The following is a 26,963-nucleotide window of genomic DNA, read 5'->3' as shown; positions in this document are numbered from 1 at the left end:
AAAAAATAACAATGAGGCCAGGCAGTGGGGCGTACGCCTTTAATCCCAGCACTTGGGAGGCAAAGGCAGATGGATTTCTGAGTTCGAAGCCAGTCTGGTCTACAGAGTGAGTTCCAGAACAGCCAGGGCTACACAGAGAAACCCTGTCTCGAAAAAACCAAAAACCAAAAACCAACCAACCAACCAACCAACCAACCAACAAAAAATAACAAAAAGGCAGAAAAAGGCGGTGTCTGGGAGTCCTAGGAGTCTTCTCTAGAGCTTCAGAAGTGGGAGCCTGCCGGCTGTGGACCTAGGAGACGGCCATCTGGAAGAAGCAGGCGACCACAGACTGAACACAAACACAAGAGTGGCAAGTTAGAATTTATGGGGAGGCTCAACCTCATGTGCAGAGAGAGGATACAGACGAATACTGTTAAAAAACAAAACCAAGCACCTGCAACCAAGGATTGGCTTTAATGAAAACTACCAAAGAACAAGAGCTAACCACAAAGCAGCAGCCACTCAGAGTCAAATTTCTGCGGCAGAACTCCCCTGAGCTGGTCTCTGGACACCATGGAGAGCTAGTCGCTACCGTTGAAGCCTTGGGGCTGAGGGCACTATGAAGATTCATCAGACTGGTAAGCCAGGTGCTCAGGACTCAGGAGGCACTTAGAAACAGGGGAGGTAATACCCCTAGCCAGCCAGAAGGCTCTGGGAAGCCATCCGTCACAGTGGATTGATAGCCCTGGGTCAAGTTATCTGACAACCCCAAGCAACCCCATCCCATCCTGTGTGGTGGGACCTGCCCGAAATCCAACAGCAAACAGCCATGGACACTAATCTAATCTCTCCAGTTTCCCTCCCCCCTCCCCAAGCCTCCACAAAGGCTATCTTATTTGGGGGGCGGGGGAGGTTCTGAGCTCTCAAGAGTAGTAGGGTTGCAGGTATTTTTTTGGAGGTTAAAAGGCATAAAACAGCATTCTTGAAAGTCTGTTCATTGTATGGCACTGATTCCATTTCAGGTCTGATTTCTGTTTCTTCTTCCCGCCCCTCTGTCCATGGCCTCTCATCCTGCACAGACACAGGGCGCCAAGGAGCCTAGCTTGTGATCTCTACTGGGATCTCCCAGCAGAACAGGTTGTCCTTTTTGTCATCTTGAAGTTTCCATTCCACCACCAGTTTTATCTGGAAAAAGAGAAAAGGAATTGGGAAAAATGAAACCAGAACCTTGATTTTTATCTGTAATTGTCTTAAATGTGCACTTTCAATTCCGATTCTTTCTTTTTAAATCCTATTTATCAGGCTGATGAGATGGCTCAGCTTGTAAGAGCACTGACTGCTCTTGCAGAGGTTCTGAGTTCAAATCCCAGCAACCACAAGGTGGCTCACAAACATCAGTAATGGGATCTGATGCCCTCTTCTGGTGTGTCTGAAGACAGCTACAGTGTACTTAAATTCCTATCTATCATCTTGAAGCCAGATTAGGATAGCCCACTACCTGTGATCTTCAGCTCAGAAGAGTGAACCCTGTTAGTCAATGGTATCATCCAACCTAGTCCAGTTTATGAACATAATCTTTCAAGTGTCTGAATGTGTGTGTAATGTGCCCCACTTGTGCATCTGATACCCACAGAGAACAGAAAAGGGCATCAGGTTCCCTGGTACTGGAGATGGTTGTGAGCTTCCTCTCGGAGCTGGGAATTGAAGCCCCAGCAGCTAGTGCTCTTAACCACTCACCATCTCTCTAGCTCCTCCTTTCTGTTTTCTTTTTAAAAGATACATTTTTGTTAGCTAATCTAGATTTGCCTTGAATTTACTATGTAGTATGGCCTTAAATTTGTGGTAAGTCCCCTACTTCAGTCTCTTGACTACTGGCATTATAGGTGGAGCACCACACCTGATTATCAAATGTAATTCTAAAATTCTTCTCTTTTCTTTCCTTTTTTCCTTCCCTCCCTACCTTTGTTGAAACAGAGTTTTTGTTACATAGCTTTAGCTGACCTAGAACTTGCTAAGTAGCTCAGGCTGGTCCCAAACTTCTGGCGCTCCTGTCTCTGCCTTCTGAGTGCTGAGATTACAGGTGTACATTACTGGGTTTCATTCTTAGATCAGAGGCATATAAATAGAGTCTTTTAAGAATAATAATTTTAGTCGGGCAGCGGTGGCGCACGCCTGTAATCCTGGCACTTGGGAGGCAGAGGCAGGCAGATTTCTGAGTTTGAGCCTAGCCTGGTCTACAGAGTGAGTTCCAGGACAGCCAGGGCTACACAGAGAAACCCTGTCTCAAAAAACCAAAAAGAATAATAATTTTACATTTAAATAGCTTCTCACTTATTTGGCAAACTGCTACAGACTTTTCCACTTGAACTGTGAGAACAGAACACAAAAGCTCTTAGATTCCTTGGTGTAAGGAAACTCTCCTTAGCTGGAAACTGAAATGGCCAAACAAGGTTGGTCCAAAGCAGTGGTCCTAGATAGGCAGTGGTGGCGCACGCCTGAAATTCCAGCACTTGGGAGGCAGAGGCAGGCGGATTTCTGAGTTCGAGGCCAGCCTGGTCTACAGAGTGAGTTCCAGGACAGCTGGGGCTATACAGAGAAACCCTGTCTTGAAAAATATAAACAAACAAAAAAACCAAAGCAGTGGCCCCTCAGCTTGTGGGTCATGACCCCTTGTTGTAGGTTATGACCCCAAGGGAGTTGTATGACCCTTTCACAGGGGTCACCCAAGACCACAGGAAAACACAAATATTTATATTATGATTCATAGCAGTAGCAAAATTACAGTTATGAATTAGCAATAAAAATAAAATAAATAAAATAAAATAAATAAAAATAATTCTCGTTTGGGGTCACCACACATGAGGAACTGTATTAAAGGGAGTTAGAGCCTCTGGTCCAAAGACATGTGTAACTGGATAACTTCAAGGGTAACCGCTCTGTGAAGCCCGAGAGTTTCGTTTAACTTCCTTAAACTATGCTGTCCCCCTTCCCAACCCCCTCCCTCTCCTCTCCCTGTCTTATTTTGTTTCTTCTAACACAGGTTCTCACATCAAAGCCCAGACTGGCTTTGAACTCATCATATAGTCCAGGCTGATTTGCATGCACAAAGATGCTCCTGCCCTGCCGTTTTGAGAGCTAGGATTACAGCACCACCATGCACAGGTCTTAAGATAATTTCTGATCATCTCTCATTTGAGATTGCCACCTTGACTTGCTACACTGAAGCTATGAGCTGTGTTGTTATTGGTATTTTGTTTCTTAAGACACAGTCTCGGGCTGGAGAGATGGCTCAGCGGTTAAGAGCACTGACTGCTCTTCCAAAGGTCCTGAGTTCAAATCCCAGCAACCACATGGTGGCTCACAACCATCTGTAATGAGATCTGATGCCCTCTTCTGGTGTGTCTGAAAACAGCTACAGTGTACTTAGATATAATAATAAAATAAATAAAATTAAAAAAAAAAAGAATAGCTCAACTTTTAAAAAAAATGCTGGAGAGGTTGTTTAAAAAAAAAAAAAAGACACAGTCTCACTTCTTCATCCCAGGCTAGCCTGGACCTCTAGAATTCTAGCTTAGGCTGGCCTTCATCCCATAGTGATCTTCCTGCCTAAGCTTTCTATGTGTTGGGAGTGGGAGCCATTGTCCCTTCAAATTTTGTAAGTTTTTTTTTTTTTTTTTAGACAATCTCACTATGTATTGCTGGCTGGCACTGAACTCAGGGATCTGCCTGCTGAGCTCTGGGATTAAAGGTGTTCACCAACTGCTTAAAAAAAAAAGATTTAATGAGCCACTGGGACCAGCGGTGTGTATGAGTGTTTTATCATAAAGTATTTAAAAGCACCATGTGCATGCAGTGCCCTAGTAGACCAGTAGAGGGCATTGAATCCCGCAGAATCAGAGTTACAGAGAGTTGTGAGGGGTCATAAGACAGCCGGGAACTAACTTTGGCCTCCTAGAAGAGCATCAAGGGCTCCTAACCACTGAGCCATCTCTCCAGCCCCCACTTCTAATTCTAATCAAGGGATCATCTCTCCCACCATAGGGAAAAAGCAGTGGCGTTACTTCCTGATTTTCACCATGGTTCCTCTCTAAGTTGAGTGTTCCAGCTCCTCCCCCAGAAAAGAGGCAGGGGCGGGGAGGGGCGGAGGGGCCTCATTCATCATCAGAAACACTTTTCACTCCAACTGTCTTCACCATGTAACACTTGAGGGACAATACCATCTACATCCTTGAAAACTTGGCTTTGTTTTTAGCACTTGTGCATGGTACTGTTTTACTTAGTGTTTAAACGAACAGCTTATGGTTTTCAAACTAAATACAAAGTACCTACTGTGAATCAGGCTCTGACAGATCTCTGCACACTGAGGCTGTGAACCAGCCATCTACAAACCTTTAGGGCTTCCAACAACCCTTAAACTAGTGGTTCCCAACCTTCCTAACGCTGTGACTCTTTAATAAGTTCCTCATATACCAAAAGATTATTTTCGTTGCTACTTCCTAACTGTAATTTTGTAAATATCTGTGTTTTACCCCCAAAGGGGTTGAGAAACACTGTCTTAAAAACTATTGATATTTTAGTCTTCTAGAATGTCTGTTAATTACTTCCTTTTTCTAGAAAAAAAATTACATCTGGGTTCTACTTGGCTTCCTTTAAAAAAATTAATGAAAGATTAATGACATATGTCTGTAATTGCAGAAGGGAGGTTGAGGCAGAAGAACTGCCTTAAGTTCAAGGCCAACCAGCCTGGGCTACCAAGTGAGATCTTGTCTTTTTTGTTGTTTTTTGAGTCAGGGTTTCTCTGTGTAGCCCTGGCTATCCTGGAACTCACTCTGTAGACCAGGCTGGCCCAGAACTCAGAAATCCACCTGCCTCTGCCTCCCAAGTGCTGGGATTACAGGCATGCGCCACCACTGCCCGGCTTTGTTTGTTTGTTTGTTTGTTTTTAAAACAGGGTTTCTCAGTGTAGCCCTGGCTGTCCTGGAACTCACTCTGTAGACCAGGCTGGCCTCGAACTCAGAAATCCACCTGCCTCTGCCTCCGAAGTGCTGGGACTAAAGACGTGCTCCACCAGCCACTCCCCCACCCCTCCCAGCCCCATGTGAGATCTTGTCTTAACACAAACAATTCTAGAACAAAACAACAAAGTAGCCCTTTATTTATGGGGGGAAGAGCAATTGTGTCATGTCCTCCATTTTTATCATGAATGATCCCCACCTAGGGGACACCACTCCCGCACCTGCGGAGACAGAGTGTGTAAAGCCGGCTTGTGTGGCTTGTGGGTGGAGGGGCACATCGCTCCACTGAAACACTGAAGTGTTGCCAAGGGATCCTGCTCTTTCGTCAAGAATATGGAGTTAAGACCAGGATCCTGAAGATGCTGTCAAGATATCTTAGACCTTTAACTGTTTGCTACCTGGCTAAAATCTTTTAACACTACGTAGGCTTTGGACTTAGACTTACCTCCAAATCTAGGTGCTAAGACTTCTTGGGAAAGTGGATTTGGACTTTGTATTACATAATATCAGAGGCTTAAAACTCTTCACTTGTAAGTCAGAAATAATACCACCAGTGCACTGGGAGGTGTTGAGGGCTAGGGCTATAAAAACTGCACCCTGGGGTCCCTCAATCCATCTCCCCTTGCTCAGGCCCTTTCAGCCCAACCACCAGCTCTTTGCCCAGTCTCTGCTTCTTCCTCCCAGCCTCAGGACATATGCCCAGCCCCAGGGCCCCGTGCGGTGTCACTCACAGAGGGGTATTCACTCTTCACCGGCAGCTTATTCAGGTAGCTGTAGACCTTGTCTTTCTGGATGGGGCAGGTGATTCCACTCTTACAACCATCCGGCTCCGGAATAGGGAAGTAGACTGGGACTCCTGCCAGGATGCCGTGGACAGAGGCTGTGCTGTTCTGGGACTGGGTGCCTAGGAAGGCAGGGAGTCAGGCGGAAAGACAGCTGTGTATTTGTGAATTCTAAGTCGGCAAATACATCGTCAAATGCTGGAATGGCGACACCGGCAGATCAGGGAGTCCCCTAACTGGTGTCTCCATCCCCAGGTGTCACATTTAGCACCTAGCCCTGTCACATGATGAAGGAAGCCGGTCTCTTTCCTTGCTCTCCATCAAGGGAATCAGGCTACTGGGACAAATAACCTTCTCTCTCTCCCAGGACCACTGACTTCTGTCAGCGTGTTTTAAATACCATGGTCTAGCACAGCAGTGGCAGGTAATCCTTTAGATACTGTGTAAGATTAAAAAAGTTCATTTCTCTAGCCTCCACACTGCAAGATAAGCAGGCAGGATAAAAGTATTATTAGATTAGGGCAGCCGGTTATTACAGTTCTCAGCAGGAGTGAGGGTGTTCTAAAGAAGCCACTGTACTCCTTCCTCTGACTGTCAGGCTATGGAAACAATGTCCCAAGGAACTGGAATTCCCCTTGGAATTCCACGCTGGAAGAATGGAAAAAACTGGAACCCTGGTGCCAGCATGTAGGACGGTCACAGGGTTCTGATGACATGGAGACAGACCAGGAGCTGAGCTAAAGATGCAGTAATACCTTGACCTCTTGCCTTCTATTTAAACCTAAGCCTTGTCAGTGACCCGGAAGAACTCACTAAGCCTCAGGATTTGTTCCTCTCACCAGTGTGAGCACATTCAGCTTCCTCATTCTCTGAGCTGGTAAGCCAACGGTGCTGGGAACTTTGAGTGCACTGAGAGTATGCAAGGCAGGCTTCAGGCAGCGGCTCTCCCCAGAAATAAGCATTTTACACTTGTCTAGATTCTTTCTTTTTTTAAAAAAATTTATCTTCATTTATGGTTATGTGCTTGTGTGAATACACATATATGTGTGGGTGTCTGTGCAAGCTGGGCTGGGAGTGAGTGGGGGAGGGGCACTGGATTTCCCCCCGCCCCCCAGCTGGAGCTGCAGGAGGTTGTGATTTGCCCTGTGGGCACCGGAAATCCAATTGAGGTTCTCTACAAGGGCAGTAAACTCTATCGACTGCAGAGCCATTGCTCTGCGGTGGTGTAACACCCACCCAGGCGGAGGTGTGTATGGGGGCATGTCTGGAGTGTGATGCAATGCGGAAGTGGAGATCAGAGAACCACTTGAAGGAATCAGTTCTTTCCTTTGACCGTATGGGTTCCAGGGATTGAACGTAAGCCAGCCAGCTTGGTAACAAGTGCCCTTACCCACAGAGCCACTTCACACTCATCCTTTCTCTTGAGATAAGGCAGCAGCTCTCAACCTGTGGGTCTTGACCCCTGTGGGGGAGGGGTCAAATGACCCTTTCGTAGGGTCACATATCAGATATCCCACATGTCAGGTGTTTACATCACGACTCATAAGAATAGCCAAATTATAGTTACGAAGTAGCAACAAAAGCCAATTTTGCAGCTGGGGGACGGGGTCACCACACACGAGGATCTGTGTTAAGGGGTCAGAGCAGTAGGAAGGTTGAGGACCACTGAGTAAGGTCTCTGTGTAGCTTCATCTAGCCTGGAATCACCTAGAAGGTGAGGCAGCTCTTAGGCTCACAACTCTTCCCCCACAGCCTGGCTGGATGAAGGTTATGTAGGAGTTTTGAAGTCTATAGAATTAAGTTTCTACTAATTATAATCATAATGTCTATTGTATCGTCAGCTGATGCCCCTCTAAGAGTCCGATATACATTATGGGGCAAGTCACACAAAGCGCCAAGCCCTTTTCTCTAACCTGTGGCCACAGCAGAATCAAGCTGTTTGCTTAAAAGGAGTCTGGTAGCCACTGGTGAGACACAGGGAAGCCTGTGGGGAATGTGCAGAGTGGAGGGAGCCCTGAGGGAACGTGTATTATTGAGGTGGGTACTGCCATATCAAGGGCCCAACGCCTCAGACCCACAGGAACCGCGAAGCCTTCCTCCAGGTTCGGCGTGAATGCTGGCAGAGCACGCAAAACTAGAACAGCCCCCCCCCCCATGTTTACAGATGAGGCAACCCCGCTGCAGAGACCTCCTACGAAGTAGACTAGCTAACCTCTCCGGAAACTCTCTGGGTACCACTCCAGTGTGGCTGTCCGTCCTTTGCTCCCACGCAGGCTCAGTCAGGGTTCGAGGACCAGGCTGCACTGCACACAGCAGGAGCCCAGTGCATGAAGGGTGTTTGAGGACACAGTTGTGGCCCTGGGGGTTTCCTGCTCTGAGACATCACACAGCCACCCTGGCATCAGAGAGGAGCTCTCACGTCGTTCTGACTCACACCTAAGGCTACACATTTCCTCGCTTTTGCGTCATCTTTTTGTTATGTTGTGAAACTACACAGGATTTCTCCCCCTCCCCACATCTAGCTGGAATTGTAAGTTGACCAGGCTGCCTTTCAATCCAGCCCTCCACCTTTCCTTTCAGAACGTGACAAGCAATGGAGAATTACGGACCCAGACTCCGTCCTGTCCGAGAACATAGCGAACTCTAGCTTTGTGTATGTTGTCAGTAGGGAGGCTGACCAGTCCCTCCGTCCCTATGCTCATTCCTGTGCCTCCCACACAGATCAGCAAGAACTGGAGGTAGACGCCACATCTACTCACTGCTGGTAAAGGTGACGTTGACACTGTAGGACTGGCCTTTGTGCAGCTGGCAGGGCTGGTTGGGACAGGGGCTCACATTCACCTCCTTTATAACGCCCACCTTAGAGCCTGGAAAAAGAAAAAGTGAGTTTGACTAGGAGGGAAACCGCACCCCTAGGCTGCACAGCACCTCATGGGAGGTGTGCTCCTCGCTCTCTGGTACTTGGGCTGCTTCTGCTGCTCTCCTGCAGTGAACTCTTTAAGACATTACATAATTAGAATCGAGGATTTGGAGGTGGGGTGTAGATAGCTCAGTAGGTGAAGCCCTTGCTGCACAGTGTGAGGGCCTGAGTTTGAATCCTTGTGAAGCTGGGTGTGGTAGTGTGCATGTGTAATTCAGAGAGATAGGGGCAGAGAGAGGAAACCCTGTGAGCTTTCCAGTTAGGTAGCCTGAAGGGTGCAGCCAGCACACTGGCAAAGAGATTCTATTTCTAACAAGACACAAGGCAAGGGACCCACACCCGAGGTTGTCCTTGGAGCCCCCCCCCCCCACACACACACACCTATGTCTCTCTCTCTCTCTCACACACACACACACACACACACACACACACACACACACACAGACCTTGAGAATCTCAATATTGTTAAAATTAATCCTATACATTGAATAAAAAGCTAGCTGATTTTTTGTCAAAGAGAATACCAATACGTGGGGTAGTGCGGGGAAACTTGGTAAGGCTGAGTAGGTTCAGAGACCCCAGCACCCATCAGAGGTGAGTAGGCCCCTCCCTGCCCCCTGCCAAGAGGCCTGGCCTGGAACACGTGACCACACTCCCCACACAGGAATGTGAGTGTGTGAATAATGGTCTCAGAGATGAGAACAGAGCTCTTCACGCTAATGAGGCCCTGAGGGTTTAGTCAGTACTCTTCTGTTCTCGAACTTTCCTTCCAGTAAAAGATATTTAATCTTTGATCCACCCTGAGGAAGTGGTATGCACCCATTTTCCACAATGGACAATCAATAAACAGTATGGATAAGTATTCTCATTCATATCCACCCCCCCCATCTCTCTCTCCCCTCCTTTGTCTACAGAGTGGCACTAAGCTAAGTCTCCCCAGGACGGCCCATCTGTCCCCCCTCACTGTCCTCAGCCTTCAGGGCCCTTCCATTCCCGACTCCTGGATCTCTGGAGTCAGAGAACCCCAGTTCTGCCTCTGCCTGCACCGCTCGGCTAACAGTCTCTCCCTAGGCCCGAGGTCCACATCTTAGGCTGTTTTCCCACCTTCTGAGCGTTTCCCACAAGCCCAGCACCAGCACCCAGTGGCAGCGTAGGGTAAAAGCGACATTCTCACACTGCAGCGGCAGGGTGAAACGCGGGATCACATCACTATTTGTCAAATTAAGTATAGTAAGACCATATTCACACAACACTTTTTTTTTTAAAGCCAGGCATGGTAGCTTACACCTTTAATTCCAGCATTTGGGTGAGTTCTGGCCAGCCTGGTCTACAGAATGAGTTCCAGGATAGCCTGGAATACACAGAGAAACTATCTAAAAACAAAAACAAAACCAACCAACCGAACAAACAAAATTGGCTCTTTTCTCTCTTCTTCTACCAACTAGGTCTTCAGTCTTGGTAGTAACACCTTTATCCACTGAGCCACCTTATAGACCTCTCTCTTGCATTCTTTTTAACAGAGCTGAGGACTGAACCCAGGGCCTCTACCCAAGCGCTCTACCACTGAGTTAAATCCCCAACCCCCCCTTTTTTAAAAAAAATTTTTTTTATTACATGCAAGTATACTGTAGCTGTCTTCAGACACACCAGAACACATTCAGAACACCAGGACATCAGATTTCATTACAGATGGTTGTGAGCAACTCAGGACCTTCAGAAGAGCAGTCAGTGCTCTTAACCATTGAGCCATCTCTCTAGCCCTCTCTTGCATTTTTTTTTTTTTTTTGATTTGATATTTTCGAGACAGGGTTTCTCTGTGTAGCCCTGGCTGTCCTGGAACTCACTCTGTAGACCAGGCTGACCTCAAACTCAGAAATCTGCCTGCCTCTGCCTCCCAGAGTGCTGGGATTACAGGCGTGCGCTACCACTCCCCTGCCCTCTCTTGCATTCTTAAAGGGGAGAGTCAGTTTAAATTTAAGCCTCTTTATCTAGAGCTTCCTTTTAATTAAAGATCCCTGTTCTCCCACCATTTTCTAGCAGAGATAAACATATAAGTCTGATGAAAGCTGGGGACTGGTAAAAAAGCCGTACCACATGCTCGGAACCTTGTACCTAAACTGCCCAGGAGGAGGGCAGGGGTGTGAGCGGCCATTTGTTAGCAAGCCTGCCAGAACTCAAAAGGCAGAGGCTCCAGGTTGCCGAGGTGGCTCAGTGGTTAAGAGCGCTGGGCACTCTTTAGGAGTCGTTTCTCTCCTTCAACCTCAAAGGCCCCGGGATTAGTCTCAGACCATCTAGGGACATGGACCCTGAGTCAGCCCACAGGCCTTTTCTAGCTCAAAGACTCCACCTGGACACGGTTTCCTAAGGAAATGAGCAGCTATATGAGTGGTCTGGGTTAGTCAGTCAAACTTAGCTTTTTAGGTCCGTGGTACGTACAACCCGCTGACTTAAGAGTGAAGGGTTTATGGAAGGTAAGAGGAACCACCATCTCAACCCTCAGTGGAGGACATGGCTAAGAGGAGGAAATGGTTCCTTTTACGGCGGGAGGACCTCCCTTAAAGCTAAAGTCCTCCACAGCACTTCTGCCTTCCTGTTAGTCATGTTCTCTGAGGGTGAGGATGGAATCAAGAGGCTCACTGGTAGTGTCCCAGAGTACTCTGGCCCTAAGTCAAGTTTTGACTAGGTCATTAAATTTTGATTTTTCCCAGAACCAAGCAGAGGAGGGGGAAAACAGAGGTCAAGATTTTATAGTTCCCCAAAAACAACTCTTAGGGCCTGGACTGGGCGAGGTACTACAGGTCAGTCAGTACTCTGAGTGGGTCAGGCTGCTGAGGCAGAAGAAGCACAGAGTGAGACCAGCTTTGTTTCAAACAAACAGACAAATTAATTCATTAAACACATACATACATACAGACTTAGGTTCCCAAGCATGGCTGATTCAGTCAGCTACACTGACTGACACAGTACCTATCCTAACAGAAGAGAAGGCATTTGAAAGGGATACTGTGCTATAAGGCTACTGAAACAGTGAGGCCCCATGGCTTGTGGGGGAGGAGAAACCTTGGTGCCAGAGGAGAGACCTGCTCCCCAGGAAGAGATTTCACACTGTTCCCCGACAACTCAACAGCTCGTAAGCCCACCTAATAGGATGGACCTGATCTGACCAAGCTATTATTCGTCTCTCTGCCCTCTGTTTACATAGGAACCTCTTATCCATGCCCAGGGACTGACTGGCGGTTCCTTTGTACGATCATCTTTCCAGTGTGGCCACGCTGAATAAATCTTTCTCAGCTTTTCAATATTACTTGCTCTTAAAATCTTTTTTTAAGGTTTATGTGTGTGAACCCGTTGCCTGTGCATATGTATATACACACACGGTACATGGGGGTCAGAAGAGGGCACTGAACCCCCTAGAGCTAGAGCTATGGATGGTTGTAAGTAAGCCACCACAAGGGAATTGAACCTGGGTCTGCTGGAAGAGCAGTAAGTGACCTAAACCACTGAGCCACCTCTGCCCCCCTTACTTGTCTCTTTGACTGGCATCTGAGCCGTGCGGCCAAGCCTAGCTTGCAGGGGTCGCCAAAGCCCAGGCCGGTTCACACTCCTGTAACGGTTCCAGTTGTGGGTACTCGATCCTAGATTTCTTCTCCTCTCCAGTAAAATTACTAAGCTAAGGACTGCATAGTTGCCAGAAACAATATACTTGTAAATACTACTTATGTTTATAAAAAACTGGTAGGAAAAAGGATAATTCAAGCCCCTTACAGGGTAGGTTAATGATACTATAACTGACTAGGGCTTACTGGTTCAACTTCCCACAGCGTAGCCTCAAGGCAGGATGTGCAACACCTGGGCTGCCCTGAGGGTATTGAGCCAGCATATCTACAGATTTCAGATACTTAATCTGGAACACAGTGGTCCATTGAACTTGTTGATTATGATGACCATCACGGCTGGATTAGGTTCCTGAGCTAAAGCAGCTGCTCCCAGGAGGGTACGCAAAGCTCTCCTCTCACACCAAAGCTAAGCCTCTCCTTAAATATACGTCACAGACAGAAATAAGGTTTGCAACTGATGGTCCAGACTCTTGCTGTCTTGAAAGTAGAATGGGGAGAGCAGAGCGTAGGCAAATCACAAGCTGGGACCACACTGCCTGCCACATAGTTACCAGGTTAGCTCGGAAGAGTTCCATAGAACTAGAAATGACAGAGTGAACACACTGGACTTTCCCTGCTGGGGTGGTCTTCAAATTCCCTCTAAGGCCACAATGCTCGCCTATGGAGGCCTGTAAACAACACTTTACAACCCCCATCTCCCAGCCTGTCCGCACAGTGCAGCACACCCTCTCAGGAACCTCTGCAAGTGTGATTGTAAGACCTGAAAAGACCGAGGGTGCCCCAGTGCCCCACGCCTCGGAAGGTGACACCCAAATCACTCGCGAGAAATGGTCTCGATGCAATAGCAAGAGGATTGTTTATTCCAGAGCTCTGGGGTCCACAGTCATACACCGCGCAGGGGTAGAGGACAGTGGGACCCAGTGCAACTGAAGTCAGGGGTATTTAAAGGGGAAAAATGACAAGGCAAGGGGTGGAGGACAAAACATTCATGGAATGGGCAAGTACAGAATGAGGAAGTCAAGCAATAATTTATGCCTTAAGGAAGGTTAGAGATTATCTGGAGCAAATGTCCTTGGGGCATTGTATAGTTAAACATTGGAACTAGAACAGGGTGGGCTATCTTTCTCAAGATGAAAGCAGAAAAACAAGTTACTCTGTGCTGGGCTAGTTGTTTAAGGGTCTAAAAACATTGAGTTGGGGTCTCTCTGAGAAGCATCGTTTTAGACCAGTCCCTAAGTTGAGAATTGATGTTCACATGAACGTCAGTGCTCAGCTCCACCTGCTTCTTCTAACCTGGGTCACATGTTTTCACAGGATCCGAGGAAAGGGTACTTACAGTTCCTTTATGCGGATTTTTTTTTCCTGTCCCCCAGACAAGAGGTTCCGGGACTTCAAATGTCAATAGAGCACACTCCTCAGTTCCCACTGCAAACATTGCATAAGTAGTTCACTTGGTTGTATTTTACACTTGAGGTGATCCCAGCCCAGGAGAAGGTCAATCCCAGCTCACAAGAAAGTCAATCTCAGCCCAGCCGAAGGTGGGCATAGAATGGAATGCAAAGTCTTTCACTCAGCTTTTCTTTCACACACACACACACACACACACACACACACACACACACACTTTCCTTTAAGTTCTCACTAGGCCAAGAACTGGCTCAGCAAATAAAGGTACTTACTACCAAGGCTGCTGAGAAACTGAGTTCAATTCCCCGGGGAGAACTGCACACACATGGGTCCTCCCACATACATACACATAAACAAACAAACAAATAAATGCAACATGAAAATACAAGTTCTTCTAAGGTGTAACCTACCATTAAAAAACAAAACAAACAGGCCTGGTACATGAACACTCCCAAAACTGAGGCAGGAAAATCTCTGCGAGTTCAGCCTATTCTACAAAGGTGTCTTAAAACAAACAAAAAACCACCACACCACCACCACCACCACCACCACCACCAAAATGATGAAGTCCAGCAGGGCAGTGTGTGTGTGTGGGGGGGGGAGCCTTTAATCCCACCACTCAAGAGGCAGAGGCAGAAGCAGAGGCAGGCAGAGCTCTGAGTTCTAGGCTGCCTGGTCCACACAGATCAAGTTCCAGAATAGCTAGGGCTCTGTTGCATACAGGAAGCCACACCGCAAAGAAAAATTAAATAAATAAAATAAAATAAAGTGGTTTATAGAGACTTATCAGCTGTAGGATCTTAGATAAGTCTGTGTGCTTTAGTTTCCTTTTCTGTAAAATGGTGAAGAAGTTAATAAAATGAATACTGTGCTTTCATCCAAGTCTTGGTCCTCAACAATGGAGGGGGGGGGGAATATCCCTGTGGATAAAGTGCTTGCCTTGCTTGTGGCTTCCCAGAAGTCACACAAAAATGCCACTTATGGTGGCTCACACATGTAATCCTGACCCTGCGAGAGATGGGCACAGGAGGAGCACAGAGGCTCCCAGGCAGTCAGTCTAAACCATTCAGAGACACACACCACACCCTACCCCCATTCCCACCCCCACCCTGGGGCCAAAGAGAGACCTGGGCTCAAAAGAAGTGGGCAGTGTTCTTGAGGATGACACTTGAGGGGTTGGACTCTGGCTACCATATGCTTGAGTACACATGAACACACACACATTAAAAATAAAATAAAAACATAAGAAGGTTAACAGAGGGGAAAAACAGATACTCAAAAGCAACAGCCACTTTTGGAGCTAGTCTGGTTTAGCCAAACGGCATCTGTGAACTGTTAATATGCAGTGCTCCTGATTAGTCAATCCAGTTCCACACGCCCACCTTTTTGCTTTTGCTTTAACAGAACTTTTAATATCATATTAGAGGCAGTATTAAGTCCCTAGTTTCCTTTTTTAGTAAGTATTTATTGAGCAGTTACTATTATTCAATAGTACTGGCTACTGGCTACTAAGCATACATAACCTGGATTCACATTCAGCTATGTGACTACAGAAGGCTTACTTTAATTCACCTTCCACCCCCACCCCTACCTTCTTAATTAAAGGGTTCCGCGTGTGTGTGTGTCTCTCTCTCTGTGTGTGTGTGTGTGTGTGTGTGCAGGTGGGTACCTGAGAAGGCCAGAAGCATTGGACTCCCCAGAGTTGGCGTATAAGAAGTTGTGAGCCACTGACATAGGTGCTGGGAATTGAACTCTAATCCTCTGGAATAGTAGGTGCTCCTAACCACTAAGGCATCTCTCCAGTCCTAATAACTCTTTAACTCAATGCTTCATTACGATCTGTTTCTCCCTGCTCACATATTTTACAAAATCAGTTTGTCTTTCACCCACCACTGCCGCCTTTCTACCCCACCCCCTGCACTGCTCCGGCAATTAATTGTACAGGCGTGACTGGATGAACTCAGAATTTCTACCCTCTATTATATTTTCCAACAAAGAGTCCAGGAGCAGCGTTGGGAGGGAGGCGTCACAAGATGTCACTAGAAATACGAATTTTATAGGAGACATGGACCAAGAATCAGGAAATTCGTTAGGCCAGTGGAAACGCTACTTTGTAAAAGATTATGAGAAGGAGAACTAGCTTTTGTCTTGTTAGCGGGGGATGGGGTGGGGTGCGGAGGTGGCTGGCACTTGTAAGACCACAGCAGGATCGACACGGATTTGGAAAGCCAAACTGGGCTACAGAGTGAGGCTGCCTCAGCCCCTCCCAACCAAAGAGAAAACTTCAACAAAGGGGGAAAGGCTAGTGCTGATACAAGGCGTAAATAAAAAGAAGTTCCGTTCCTATTCCCTCAATCCGTGCAGGATGCAGACCCGTTGTCTACCCTATTGTTTTATTCTTTGCTTTTATTTGTGTACTTTTTCCAGACAGGGCTCAATAAACCCAAGCAAGCCTTGAATTCTCAATCCTCCTCGGTCCATTGAAATCTCTAAGCCCTTGAGCGCTGCAAATATATCCCCGCCTGATGTTCACCCAAGAAACTTTAGAGAACTTCAGCACAAGGCTCGCCTTGAGAGTGTTTGAGATTATCCCAAAACACGAATTGCAAGGAGAGACAAAGTTGTGCGGTTAAGTTTCATCAAGGCTAGTACCTTCGGCCCCAACCTAGTCCATTCCACCCGGGGTCCGGGGCAGAGTATTCACGTTCCAGGAACCCGCCCAATCCACCCCCGCGGAGCTCTTGGAGAAGGCTTAAGGCTCACCGCAGTCCTTGAAGTGCAGGGGCTCGGCCTGGGTGGCGGCGACGAGCGCCAAGAGCAGGATCGTGGCGGTCAGGAAACGCATCGTGGGCATGAAAGCTCCGCAATCTAGGAAGGGAAAGCAACCCCGGCAGTCACAAGATAAACTTGTCCGGGCGGCCGAGGGTGGAGCCGGGTCAGGCCACTTGTGACCAGTAACCAGCGAAGGCCCGCCCGCGCCCCGCCCCGGGCTCCCGGGCGCCTGGACTGCACCTTGCCCTTTATCCCCGCCCATCTCTTCCGCTCCTGGGCAGGGCCTGCAGAGAACTCGCTCTTCTTTGCGTTCGCCTCGCTCCATTGGTACCGCCCCACTTCGGCAAGTGGAAGCATTCTCTGTCAATCAAAGCCCTCTTATCTCATTATATCCAATAGGCACGCTTGGGGGCGGAGACTCGATGCAACCCCGCCCCTGCCTTCTCCCCTCCTCCCGAAACCCGGACTAAGGCGGGGATTAGGGCCATGCTAGGGGCGGAGCTTGTGGAGTAAGATGGCAGCCGCCAGGGCCTTGTCCCTAACTGCCGAGGCGGTCAGGGCTGTCATTCCTGGGCGCCGGGGAAGGTACCGAGGGTGTAAGGTCACTTAGGAAGGGTGTTGGGTTCTGCGTCTTCAGGATAGATAGGACACAAAAGCTCTCGGGGGAGGTGAAAACTTGGCAGTTCAGATGAATGTGTCGTCACATTTGGGTACGAGGCGACCATAGAGGGTCATCCGGTGCCACTTCGTACCCGGGCTCATCTTCCTTCTTCACATCTCAGGCTCCCCGCCGTCTTTCCCAGGCTTTTGGCCCGCTGGGAAACAACGTCCTCCATTCCAGAGGCTGGCGAGGGACAGATCCACCTCACAGACAGCTGCGTCCAGGTAGGAGGCCAGACGCGGGGCGGCGGTGCCCAGCAGGGCTCTAGAAGAGTTCCTATTCACCCGCCCTGTTATCTCCGCTTGCTTGGCATTCTTGATCCTCTTTCCTGAATTTCAGAGGCTTCTGGAAATCACCGAAGGGTCAGAATTCCTCAGGCTGCAAGTAGAGGGAGGTGGATGCTCCGGATTCCAATACAAATTTTCACTGGATACAGTTATTAACCCCGACGACAGGCAAGGAGGACGGATGGGTCGCTGGAGGCTGTATCAGAGGATAAAAGTGACCCCAGTTTAAGATGCGCTTTTATTCCAAACTCCTGAGCATCTAAGTATGCCTAACACCACCACCCTACGCATACTGTGGAAGAACATTGACTTACTTAAGAGTCCATTAGGTAGTCAGTTGAGAAAGGCTGGACTAGGTCTGGAGAGATGGCTCAGCGGCTAAGAGCACTGACTGCTCTATCACAGGACCTGAGTTCAATTCCCAGCAACCACATGGAGGTTCACATCCATTCTCATGAGATTTGATGCTCTCTTCTGGTGTGTCTGAAGAGAGCAACAGTGTATTCACATAAAATAAATAAATAAATCTTTAAAATATATATACCAAAGTTCCACTTTAAGAGGAAGGGTGGACTAGTTTCAGTCCAAGTCCTTAAATAGTCCCTCTGTTTTGTTTTGTTGTTTTCACGCTGAATCTTTCTGCTTCAGATGCAGTCTGTTCCACACCTGCTAGAAGTCCTAAGCACTATTCCATGTATTGGAGAACAGGATGTACAGCTACGGGCTCAGGGTGTTATGTTCTTGGTGTTTGTGATATTTGTCGTTAATGTTTTTCTCTTCTCTTTTCAGGGTATTTGAACAGGGTGGGGCGAGAGTGGTGGTTGACTCTGATAGCTTGGCCTTCGTTAAAGGGGCCCAGGTGGACTTCAGCCAAGAGCTAATCCGAAGCTCATTCCAAGTGTTGAATAATCCTCAAGCCCAGCAAGGCTGCTCCTGCGGGTCATCCTTCTCTGTCAAGATCTGACACAATGACAGGTGACCCTGGGATCGCCACCATTGTGCCAGTGTGAACAACCTGGGAGTAGTAGAATTCTAGAGGTTTCTTTCTCATCATGTCCAGCTCTCATTTTATTTCATTTAATCCAGGAGCATCTTATTTTACCACTATTAATTATGGAATGTGAAGCTTTTACTCTTGGCCGAAATACTCTCCCCTCCCCCAGTACAATGTCAAGGCCAAATCCAAATGCTGTTACCTCAACTTTAATCACTGGTTGGAACCCAGTATAATTTGTAGCACCTCTTGGACTCCAAAATTTGGAGTTAACTTCTCTAGCCTTCAGAATTGTTTATGTGTGTGTGTGTGTAGCTATATATAAAGCATCATTAAAAACTAAGATCTTATCGTGTTTTCAATCAGGATTACTGTTTGGTTAGCTTGAATACCAGAATCGAGGCAAACAAAATATTGTCTGCTGTTTGTCTCTCTTTCTTTTCTTCCTTCCTTCCTTTCTTCTTTCTTTCAACAGGGTCTTATAGGTAGCCCCAATGTTGTACTCTCAATTTTCCTGCCTCTTCCTCTTCATGCTGGAACTGCAGGCATATTACTACTAAGGCTGGGTTTCTTCTCCTCCTCCTCCTCCTCCTCCTCCTCCTCCTCCTCCTCCTCCTCCTCCTCCTCCTCGTCTTCCTCCTCTTCTTCCTCCTCTCCCTCCTCCTCTTCTTCTTCCTCTTCTTCCTTCTCCTCCTCCTCTTCTTCTTCTTTTTCCTTTTCCTCCTCCTTCTCCTCCTTTTCCTCTTCTTTTTCTTGTGGAAGAAGCAGTTTGCCCTCACTCTCCCAGGATTGGACCTAGGGCATTGTAACTGATAGGTAAACACTCTAGCACAGTGGTTCTCAACCTGGGGGTCACCGGTCCCATATCAGATATTTACATTATGACTTCTAACAATAGCAAAATTAGCAACAAAAGTAATTTTATGGTCGGTGTCACCACAACATGAGCAACTGTTTTAAAGGGTCTTTGCTTTGGGAGGGTTGAGAACCTCTGCTCCAGCACTTGAATTATATTCCTTGACTGTTTTGCTTTCTAGTTGGAAACAGGGTCTCACAAAATTTCCCTGGCTGGCCTTGAACTTTCAATTCTTTAGTCTTGTGCCTCAATAATTGGGATGACAGCCTGTGCCACCAGTCCAGCTGTATTGTACTCTTCTTGAATGTGTTAGGGATTTATCCATGTGTCCTATGAAACCCATTTCCACTTGGAGTATTATAGATAACTACATTTTATTGTCATGCTCGTGAATCTACTAGGTTTTATAAAGCCAAGAGACTTCCCCGCTCCCAAAAACCCAAAAAAGCAAGTTAGCCAAACTCCTGTTGATACTTGAATTACTTGAAAAGTAGCCTTTGTACTCCATTATCCATAAAAGTGCTTCAAGATTCTATGACCATTTAGTATCTGAATTCACCTACCTTATGTAAAATGTCTTTGGTTCTATGCATAGGGGGAAGTGGTTCTTTCATTATTTGTAGATAATAGAAGAGAGGTTTTGTTTTGTTTTATTTTGTTTTAATGTACACACTGTTCTGCCTGCATGAATGCCTGCAGGCCAGAAGAGGGCATCAGATCCCATTATAGATGGTTTGTGCCACCACGTGGTGGTGGGGAATTGAACTCAGGACCTATGGAAGAGCAGCCAGTTCTCTTAACATCTAAGCCATCTATCTCTCCAGCCCCCCCAGAAGGAACTTTTTATAAAGAATTGATTAAAATATAAAAACCAGTAAAATTTGTATTTCAGATACACAAGTAATTTATCTGTATCTTTAAGACATATTTATTTGCTGATCCTTCCTTTGCAAGTCAGTGGTCATTAAAAGAAAAGCCATTTTTATAGAACATCAAAAATTTAACCCAAATAGCAAACAAAACATATCTACTGTAAACTGACAATAACCTGATAACATGCAAATACTTTAGGCTGGAGAATGTTTGTTCTTGATAAGCTTTATTTACTGAGTTCTTACAACATTTGATTCCAAAGTTTGTAGACTGGCTTGAGAGGATTAATAAAGCAAAAAATAAGGGCAGTTTAAACAATGGCCCATCTGTCTCTCTCTGTGTCTCTGTCTCTGTGTATGTGTGTGTGTCTATGTTTATACTTTTGTATATATACACAAAAGTCAAAAGGAAGCAGCCTGTGTATATATACATTTGAAGATCAAGGGGTAAATTTTCATCTTGAAAAATGTGATTAAAGGGGCTGGCTGAAGAGATTGCTCAGTGGTTAAGGGTACTTGCTGCTGGCCCTGCAGTGGTGGCACATGCCTTTATTCCCAGTGCTTGGTAGGCAAAGGCAGGTGGATTGAGTTAGAGGACAGCCAAGGCCACACAGACCCTGTCTTGGACAAAAAGAAAAACAACAACAAAACCAAACACCTGCTGCTCTTCCAGATGACTTAGGTTTGAGTTCCAGAGCACACATCCGTTTGTAACTCCAGCCCCAGGGGATCTGACACCCTCTTCTGGTCTCCTCAGGCACTAGACACACAAATGGTGTATAGATATACACATAGACAAAACATCCATATACACAAAATAAAATTAAAGCCAAATAATGCCATGAGAAAAAGGATGTATAATATTCATCACAGATTAGTCCTTCTTGGCAAACTTCCAGTTGTCCCCAGCAAAGTCTCATAGACATGTGGGGTCCCGCCACATTGTCTTGATAATCTCCTGCCTCGTTCTTCATGCTCATCTGAAACGTTAACTTCTCAGCCTCAGGATTAAGTCCCTAGTGAGACTCATCCGTAGGAAAGATCTCTCTACAACAAGAGTTCTGCTCTACAACAAAGCTCTCCTCAAGCTCTGGAAAACCCAAGTACCAGTGCTCGTCACTAAGGATGTTCCTTGTCTCCTGGCTTCAAGCCCAGTCCCCTTTTCGTGAACTCTGTGCACTGGAGACTTTTGGGTAACTTGGTTTTGCACTCAGATGCCATGTTGGCTACGGTGCCTGCCATGAGTCCTACGTAAGAAAAGCTTTAAAAGCACACATTCTAGTAATGTTTAATGTACTTAAATGTGACATTTCAATGGGTTACAGAGCTTGATACAATTATATTACAGTGCTGTGGAGCCCAGAACTGTTTAGACCGATATCTAGAAAAAGAATCAACACCACAGTTACTCACAGTGTTAGTGGGGAAACCACAGATAGGTGGACTCTGGAAAAGTTACTAGGTAAATTTATCTTTTGCTTGGCATCCTAGAAGTTGTAGCAAAGAGCTGGAGAGCTGGCTCAGGGGTGAAGAGGATGTTCACCCCTAGACTGTTTTCAGAAGACCTAAATTCCATTCCTAGTACCGGTGTCAGGAGGCTCAGAACTTATGCCTCCATCTCCAGGGAACCAGACCCCTCTTCTGGCCTCCAAGGTCACATCGTAGTCAATGGGCGTAACCCCCACTCATAACCACACAGAATTAAGAATTCTTTAGTCCAATATGATGGCATATATCTTTAATCCCAGCACCCAGGAGGCAGAGGCAGGTGGATCTCTATGAGTTAAAGGCCAGCCTGATCCACAGGGCAAATGTCAAGTCAGCCAGTGTGATATAGTAAGACCCTGTCTCAAACCAAACAAAGAGCTTGCTTGTTATAGTAAAAGCCTGTATTATGTACTAGACCAGAGTTACTTTCATCTAGTAAGACAATTTACCAAAGACAATGGAAGTAGAGATCGGAATCTAGAGCTATGACAGAACCTTACATTTTCAATGTGGGGAAATCTAGGACTCAGAAACAAGCCTGTCACATGCATAGGGGACAGAAGAGGACAGATTGCTTGCCTGCCCATGGGAGGAGGCAGATGCTGCACAGAAGGCTGAGCAAGCCAGGGGAAGCAAGCCAGTGAGAAACATCCCTCCATGGCCTCTGCATCAGCTCCTGCTTCATGACTTGCTTGAGTTCCAGTCCTGAATTCCTTTAGTGATGAACTGCAACGTGGTAACGTAAGCTCAATAAACCCTTTCCTCCCCAACTTGATTCTTGGTCATGATGTTTGTGCAGGAATAGAAACCTTGACTAAGATAGCCATCCTGTGGGCTCTGGGAATCAAACCCCAATCATCCAGAAGAGCAACTGATGCTCTAAACCATTGAGCCATCTTTCTAGCCCCTAGAGCCTGTTCTTCGAAAAATATTTTTTGTGGGTTATTAATGTAGTGGTTTTAAAATTCCCAAGTGTGAGCAGAATAACTTTTGTTGCTAAGTATATCTTTCACTAAATTGCAGTGACCAGTTGCAGACACAGACAATGTCCCTTAGAATGCAGTTGCCTCCTGGTAATGGAAGAATTGGATTCTGTGTTTAGAAAAGGGCAAGTTGGAGAAAAACAAGAGCAGTGCTTCTTGTTATGTGAGTATGGCTTTTATGGAAGATTGTCTTTCAGGGAACTTAATCCTGGAGGTGGGAACACTTCATGAGACCACTATAGTGTAAGAAGTCTCTCGAGTGAGTTGTACCTGTGGCCTGAAGGATCGATAGTAGCAAAGGGCCACTGGGGTATTGGCTCAGACTAACAGCATTCTAAGGGGTTCCCTTTTGTTTTTGTTTGTTTGTTTTCTAAATAAGGTTTCCCTGTGTAACAGCCCTGGTTGTTCTGGAACCACTGTGGGTTTTCTACAAGCCCCTTCTGACCAAAAGGCCTCTTGCTGCCAAACCAAGAAAGCCAGCAGAGAGACATTTATGCAAATTTACTCACTGCTAATTCACTTAAAGAAACTATGCCCTTCCTGTGACAATGGAAAGATCTCTCATTCACCCTCTACCCCTGCACCCATTTTTCTTTCCTTTCCCTTCTTGAGACAGGGTCCTGATAGGTCACCCAGGCTGGCCTTGGCCTCCTTCTGTAGCTCCAGCCAGGCCTCAAGTTACAGTCCTCTTAGGAGTAGGAGGGATTACAGCTGTGTGCCACCAGGCCCAACTCACTATTACTTTTTTTTTTTTTAATTATTTTTAGATTTTTATTGTTTGTCTGTGCGTGTGTGTCTGTGTGTCTCTGTGTGTGTGTGTGTCTGTGTTGTATGCTATGTATGTGAGGGTACCTGTGGAGGCCCAGAGAGGATATTAGCTCTCCTGGAGAGCTGCCCAGCATGGGTGCTGGGAACCAAATTCCACACAGGTTTGCCAATAGCTGGATCTTAGGGAGGCATTTTCTTAGTTGAGTTCCCTCCTCTTAGACAATGTTAGCTTATGTCAAGTTGACTTTAAACCAGGATACAGTATATTTCATCTTTAGCCAAAATCATATTAATGTAATAAAGAAGACAAAGGACCCTGAGCCTACTTTAGGTTGTTATTTCTAAGGGGGGGGGCTCATGATTGACCTCATTGTGGAATTATATTTTTCAGTTATATGATGTTAATGACAACAGTGTGTAAACTATATGCTACTTGTATGTATGATGGGACTGTTGATTGACTTCAAGAAATTAAGAGGATATCTGTTCAGAAGTAAGAGGTTAGTGAGGACTGCTAAGGCCTGAGAGTTTGTTTGTTGCTGTGTGGTGTCATCCTCTATTTGCCTGTTAGAACTCTTGGTCCCTGAAATCGTTGCCTTTATGTATGGCAAGAATAAAAGATTTGATGACCACAGCTGTCTCCGTAACAGTCAAGCCTTGGGAATCAATGCTTTTTAAAGCGGACTTCACTAGCATGCTTGATCAGAAGGCCCTGTGCAGGGGTGTGATGCAGGAGAACCTTGCACATGTGGTTTTTCTGGGGTACATGTCAAAACTAAGAAAATACACCCAACCAGTTGAAAGGATAGCAGATGAGGAAAGCAAACCCCTCCCCCAAGCTAGCTGTGCTAAGGAGCGAGCATGAAGACAGGCTTAAGTCCTTAAGTGTCTGTTTGCTAAGGAAGGAGACTGGGAAGCCATGGCAGATGTTGTCAAACACGGTGTCCTCGGTAATCATGTGTATTTCCATAACTGTAATGCTTGGTAGCTCATTAAAGTCACTTATTTTGACAGGGGCAGGGAGGGACTGTTAAAGGCACTTGAGTGAAACTTGCTTTAACTCTAAGAATTGAGTTCTGTTCTTTGGGATGCTGTGACAACACGTCAGAGGAAGACTGACACTTAGCAGGTGCAACCAGATAAAAGGAATGGGCTGGCCCCATCTCTGAGCTGATGTCATCCTGTCCCCCCAGCCCCCGTCTCTGAGCTGAGCCGACATCACCCTGGCCTGGCCTTCTGAAGGGTCTGATATTTCCTGGTGCATCATTCCAGATCGTGTGTTTGTCTGGGAGGCAGATTTCTCTTGCTTTTCCTGTCATCTAGGATTGATGTCTGCAGTTGCTCTCTCAGAGCTCTTCCCCATAAAAGCACTACAGGACTGCTTGAAGGAAATTGGCTTGAGAAATTAAGAAATGATTACTTTAATTATAAACAAAATAAATATATCAAAGGAAAGGGTTGGCCAGTAGTGGTATTTAAAAATATTTTTTTTGAGTAGGCAACTCATCAACACATTTTAAAAGGAGGGAAATATAGTAAAAAAAAAAAAAAACCTCAGTGTTTCATTTATCCACTGTGTCACTCTCCTTCCTGGTAACCATGTTGTTTTCAAGAGTTCAATCCAAGCATGAAATAACACAGGCACAGGAGTGTTCTTTGCGGCTTTAGGAGCAAAGGCAGACAATGGGTCGTCGGCCAGTGGCTCGCTGGCTGAGGGGCTGGGGGCCTGCCCATCCCACTACCGTGGACAGTGCCAAGTGGGACGAGACACTGTTTATTATCTTGTTTTGAAGCAGGGTCTTGTTTTGTAGGCCAGGCTGTCCTAACTCTCACAGCCTCCTAGCCTCCCCCTTCTGAATGTTGGTTTCATAGACAACACAGGGCAACATGAGATAATTCTTTATGAACAAGTATGGAGTGAAAAATGCAGCTGGCTGTGGTGATCCACACCTGGAGTTCCAGCACAATGGAGGCAGAGGGTCACCGGTTCTAGGCCACCCTGGCCTGCTTAGTAAGATTCTGTCACAGAGATGCGGGGGGCACTGTGCAGAACAGCACACACTGCATATCAGTTCTGTTCTTAATAAAGGGCAGTGTGTATTCGTGCATGCAGTATGTCCAGAGCCCGAACAGGACGACAAGGGGTGGAGGGCTCTGAGGGCAAAGTGCGCACGCAGTGCCAGCAGGGCATGCTTGGGCGATGGTAGATGTTCCTTGAGGATGGGTGTAAGCTGGAGTCCGAGGACAAGGTTAGTAGTGGTCCACTCTCCTCCTCAGACACACAGCAGTGCATCTCCCACGCTGTTCCATAGCCCTTCCCCCATGTTCTCAGGGTTTCCTTGACAGGTGTTTACAGCCCCCTCTTGTCTCAACATTCCTAGCAGTTGTTTCTAATCTTCTGATTACAAATAGCTCTTCATTTAATTTTTTTTTTGTTTATGTTGAATAGTACTTGTCTGCATACCTGTCTGTGTGCAGGTGTCAGAAGCCCTGGAATTAGAGTTACAGACAGTTGTGAGCTGCCATGTGGGTACTGGGAATTTAACTCAGGACCTCTGGAAGAACAGCCACTGCTCTTAACCACTGAACCACCTCTCCAGCCCAATAAATACCTTCTCACATACGTGATTTCATATCTAGTGAGAACATATCTGAAGGTTAAAGTCATAGGAGTGGAATTGCTGGATAGTTAGTTTTGTGCCTGTTATAACTGAGAGACACTGTCCTAGTGTGCTCCTCAGACACTGAACCAACACACACCCATCAGTGGTCACGAGTGTCCAGTTCACCCGAGGCTAGCCACCCAGCAGTTTGAGAAAACTTTGATCTTTGCTAGTCTTTTAAAAGTGTTCCCACTCTCCTTGTGTTGGGGACAGAACCCCAGATCTTGTGCACTCTAGGTGAGCCATCTATCAAGTGAGCTAAATCCCCAACTTTGCTGCACGTTAAGTGGCATTACTGTTAGGAGCAAAAGAATATTTTCATTGATTTAGGAGCCATGTGTTGTCTGCTGAGATAAATCAGCCTAAAGAAAATTATTTAAGCTCCCCGTGTCTGTTTCCTTGCCTGCAAATAGGAATAAAGCAGCAAATGAGCCCGTTGGATGATTAAATAAAATTTGTGCACAGCAATCGTTACAGTGCTCAGACACAGCATCACTGCAGTGCTCAGACACAGCATCGTTACAGTGCTCAGACACAGCAATCATTACAGTGCTCAGACACTGCATCGTTACAGTGCTCACAGCATCTTTACAGTGCTCAGATACAGCAGGCATCCGGTAAGTTATATGATGGCTGACAATCAGAATAGCAGACAGGGCAGATTAGATTTAAGAAGTAGCAGCCATGTCTTCTGTCAGGTGCAGCCAGTTGGGAACGCAGCCAGTCTGCTCTGTCTTAGGACAGTACAGAACCTGCTGCCCTGCACCAGAGCCCAGTCATGCGGGCTGGTGAAACTGGACATGAGACACGTGCAGGTTCATCTCTAATCTGATCTTTAGATTTAACCAGCGTGATAAAGTTGGTATAACAGGAAATAAAAACTAAGCACAGAAGGG

At 46.4% G+C, this 26,963-nt stretch overlaps 2 protein-coding genes across 2 annotated transcripts; one reads left to right on the top strand and one right to left on the bottom strand.

Moving 5' to 3' along the window:
- Nucleotides 1-437: 437 nt before the first annotated feature.
- On the bottom strand, nt 438-16,662 carry Npc2 (NPC intracellular cholesterol transporter 2). Its single transcript, XM_052185453.1, has 4 exons — nt 16,487-16,662; nt 8,539-8,646; nt 5,729-5,901; nt 438-1,167 (listed from the first exon to the last, which is right to left on the bottom strand). The coding sequence occupies exons 1-4, from the start codon at nt 16,575-16,577 to the stop codon at nt 1,081-1,083; spliced, it is 459 nt and encodes a 152-aa protein (XP_052041413.1). The 5' UTR covers nt 16,578-16,662; the 3' UTR covers nt 438-1,080.
- Nucleotides 16,663-16,963: 301 nt separating this feature from the next.
- Isca2 (iron-sulfur cluster assembly 2) lies at nt 16,964-18,780 on the top strand. The gene is made up of 4 exons (XM_052185458.1): nt 16,964-17,080; nt 17,278-17,380; nt 17,496-17,611; nt 18,233-18,780. Exons 1-4 carry the CDS (start codon nt 17,010-17,012, stop codon nt 18,405-18,407), a joined length of 465 nt encoding a protein of 154 aa, XP_052041418.1. The 5' UTR covers nt 16,964-17,009; the 3' UTR covers nt 18,408-18,780.
- The last annotated feature ends 8,183 nt before the right edge of the window (nt 18,781-26,963 follow it).

This window comes from Apodemus sylvaticus, chromosome 6 (genome assembly GCF_947179515.1).
Source record: "Apodemus sylvaticus chromosome 6, mApoSyl1.1, whole genome shotgun sequence".
NCBI lineage: Eukaryota > Metazoa > Chordata > Mammalia > Rodentia > Muridae > Apodemus > Apodemus sylvaticus.
The sequence above is the reverse complement of the archived record's forward strand: the minus strand, read 5'-3'. Positions and strand labels throughout refer to the sequence as shown.

What these genes read in the sequence shown, in the direction of transcription:
- Isca2 (XM_052185458.1), top strand. Translation starts at nt 17,010, where the DNA reads ATGGCAGCCGCCAGGGCCTTGTCCCTAACTGCCGAGGCGGTCAGGGCT. An exon ending in ATTCCTGGGCGCCGGGGAAG is followed by an intron (nt 17,081 to 17,277) that starts GTACCGAGGGTG and finishes TTCACATCTCAG; the next exon opens with GCTCCCCGCCGTCTTTCCCA. An exon ending in TCACAGACAGCTGCGTCCAG is followed by an intron (nt 17,381 to 17,495) that starts GTAGGAGGCCAG and finishes CCTGAATTTCAG; the next exon opens with AGGCTTCTGGAAATCACCGA.
- Npc2 (XM_052185453.1), bottom strand. Translation starts at nt 16,577, where the DNA reads ATGCCCACGATGCGTTTCCTGACCGCCACGATCCTGCTCTTGGCGCTC. An exon ending in CCTGCACTTCAAGGACTGCG is followed by an intron (nt 8,647 to 16,486) that starts GTGAGCCTTAAG and finishes TTCTTTTTCCAG; the next exon opens with GCTCTAAGGTGGGCGTTATA. An exon ending in TGAAGAGTGAATACCCCTCT is followed by an intron (nt 1,168 to 5,728) that starts GTGAGTGACACC and finishes CTCTTTTTCCAG; the next exon opens with ATAAAACTGGTGGTGGAATG.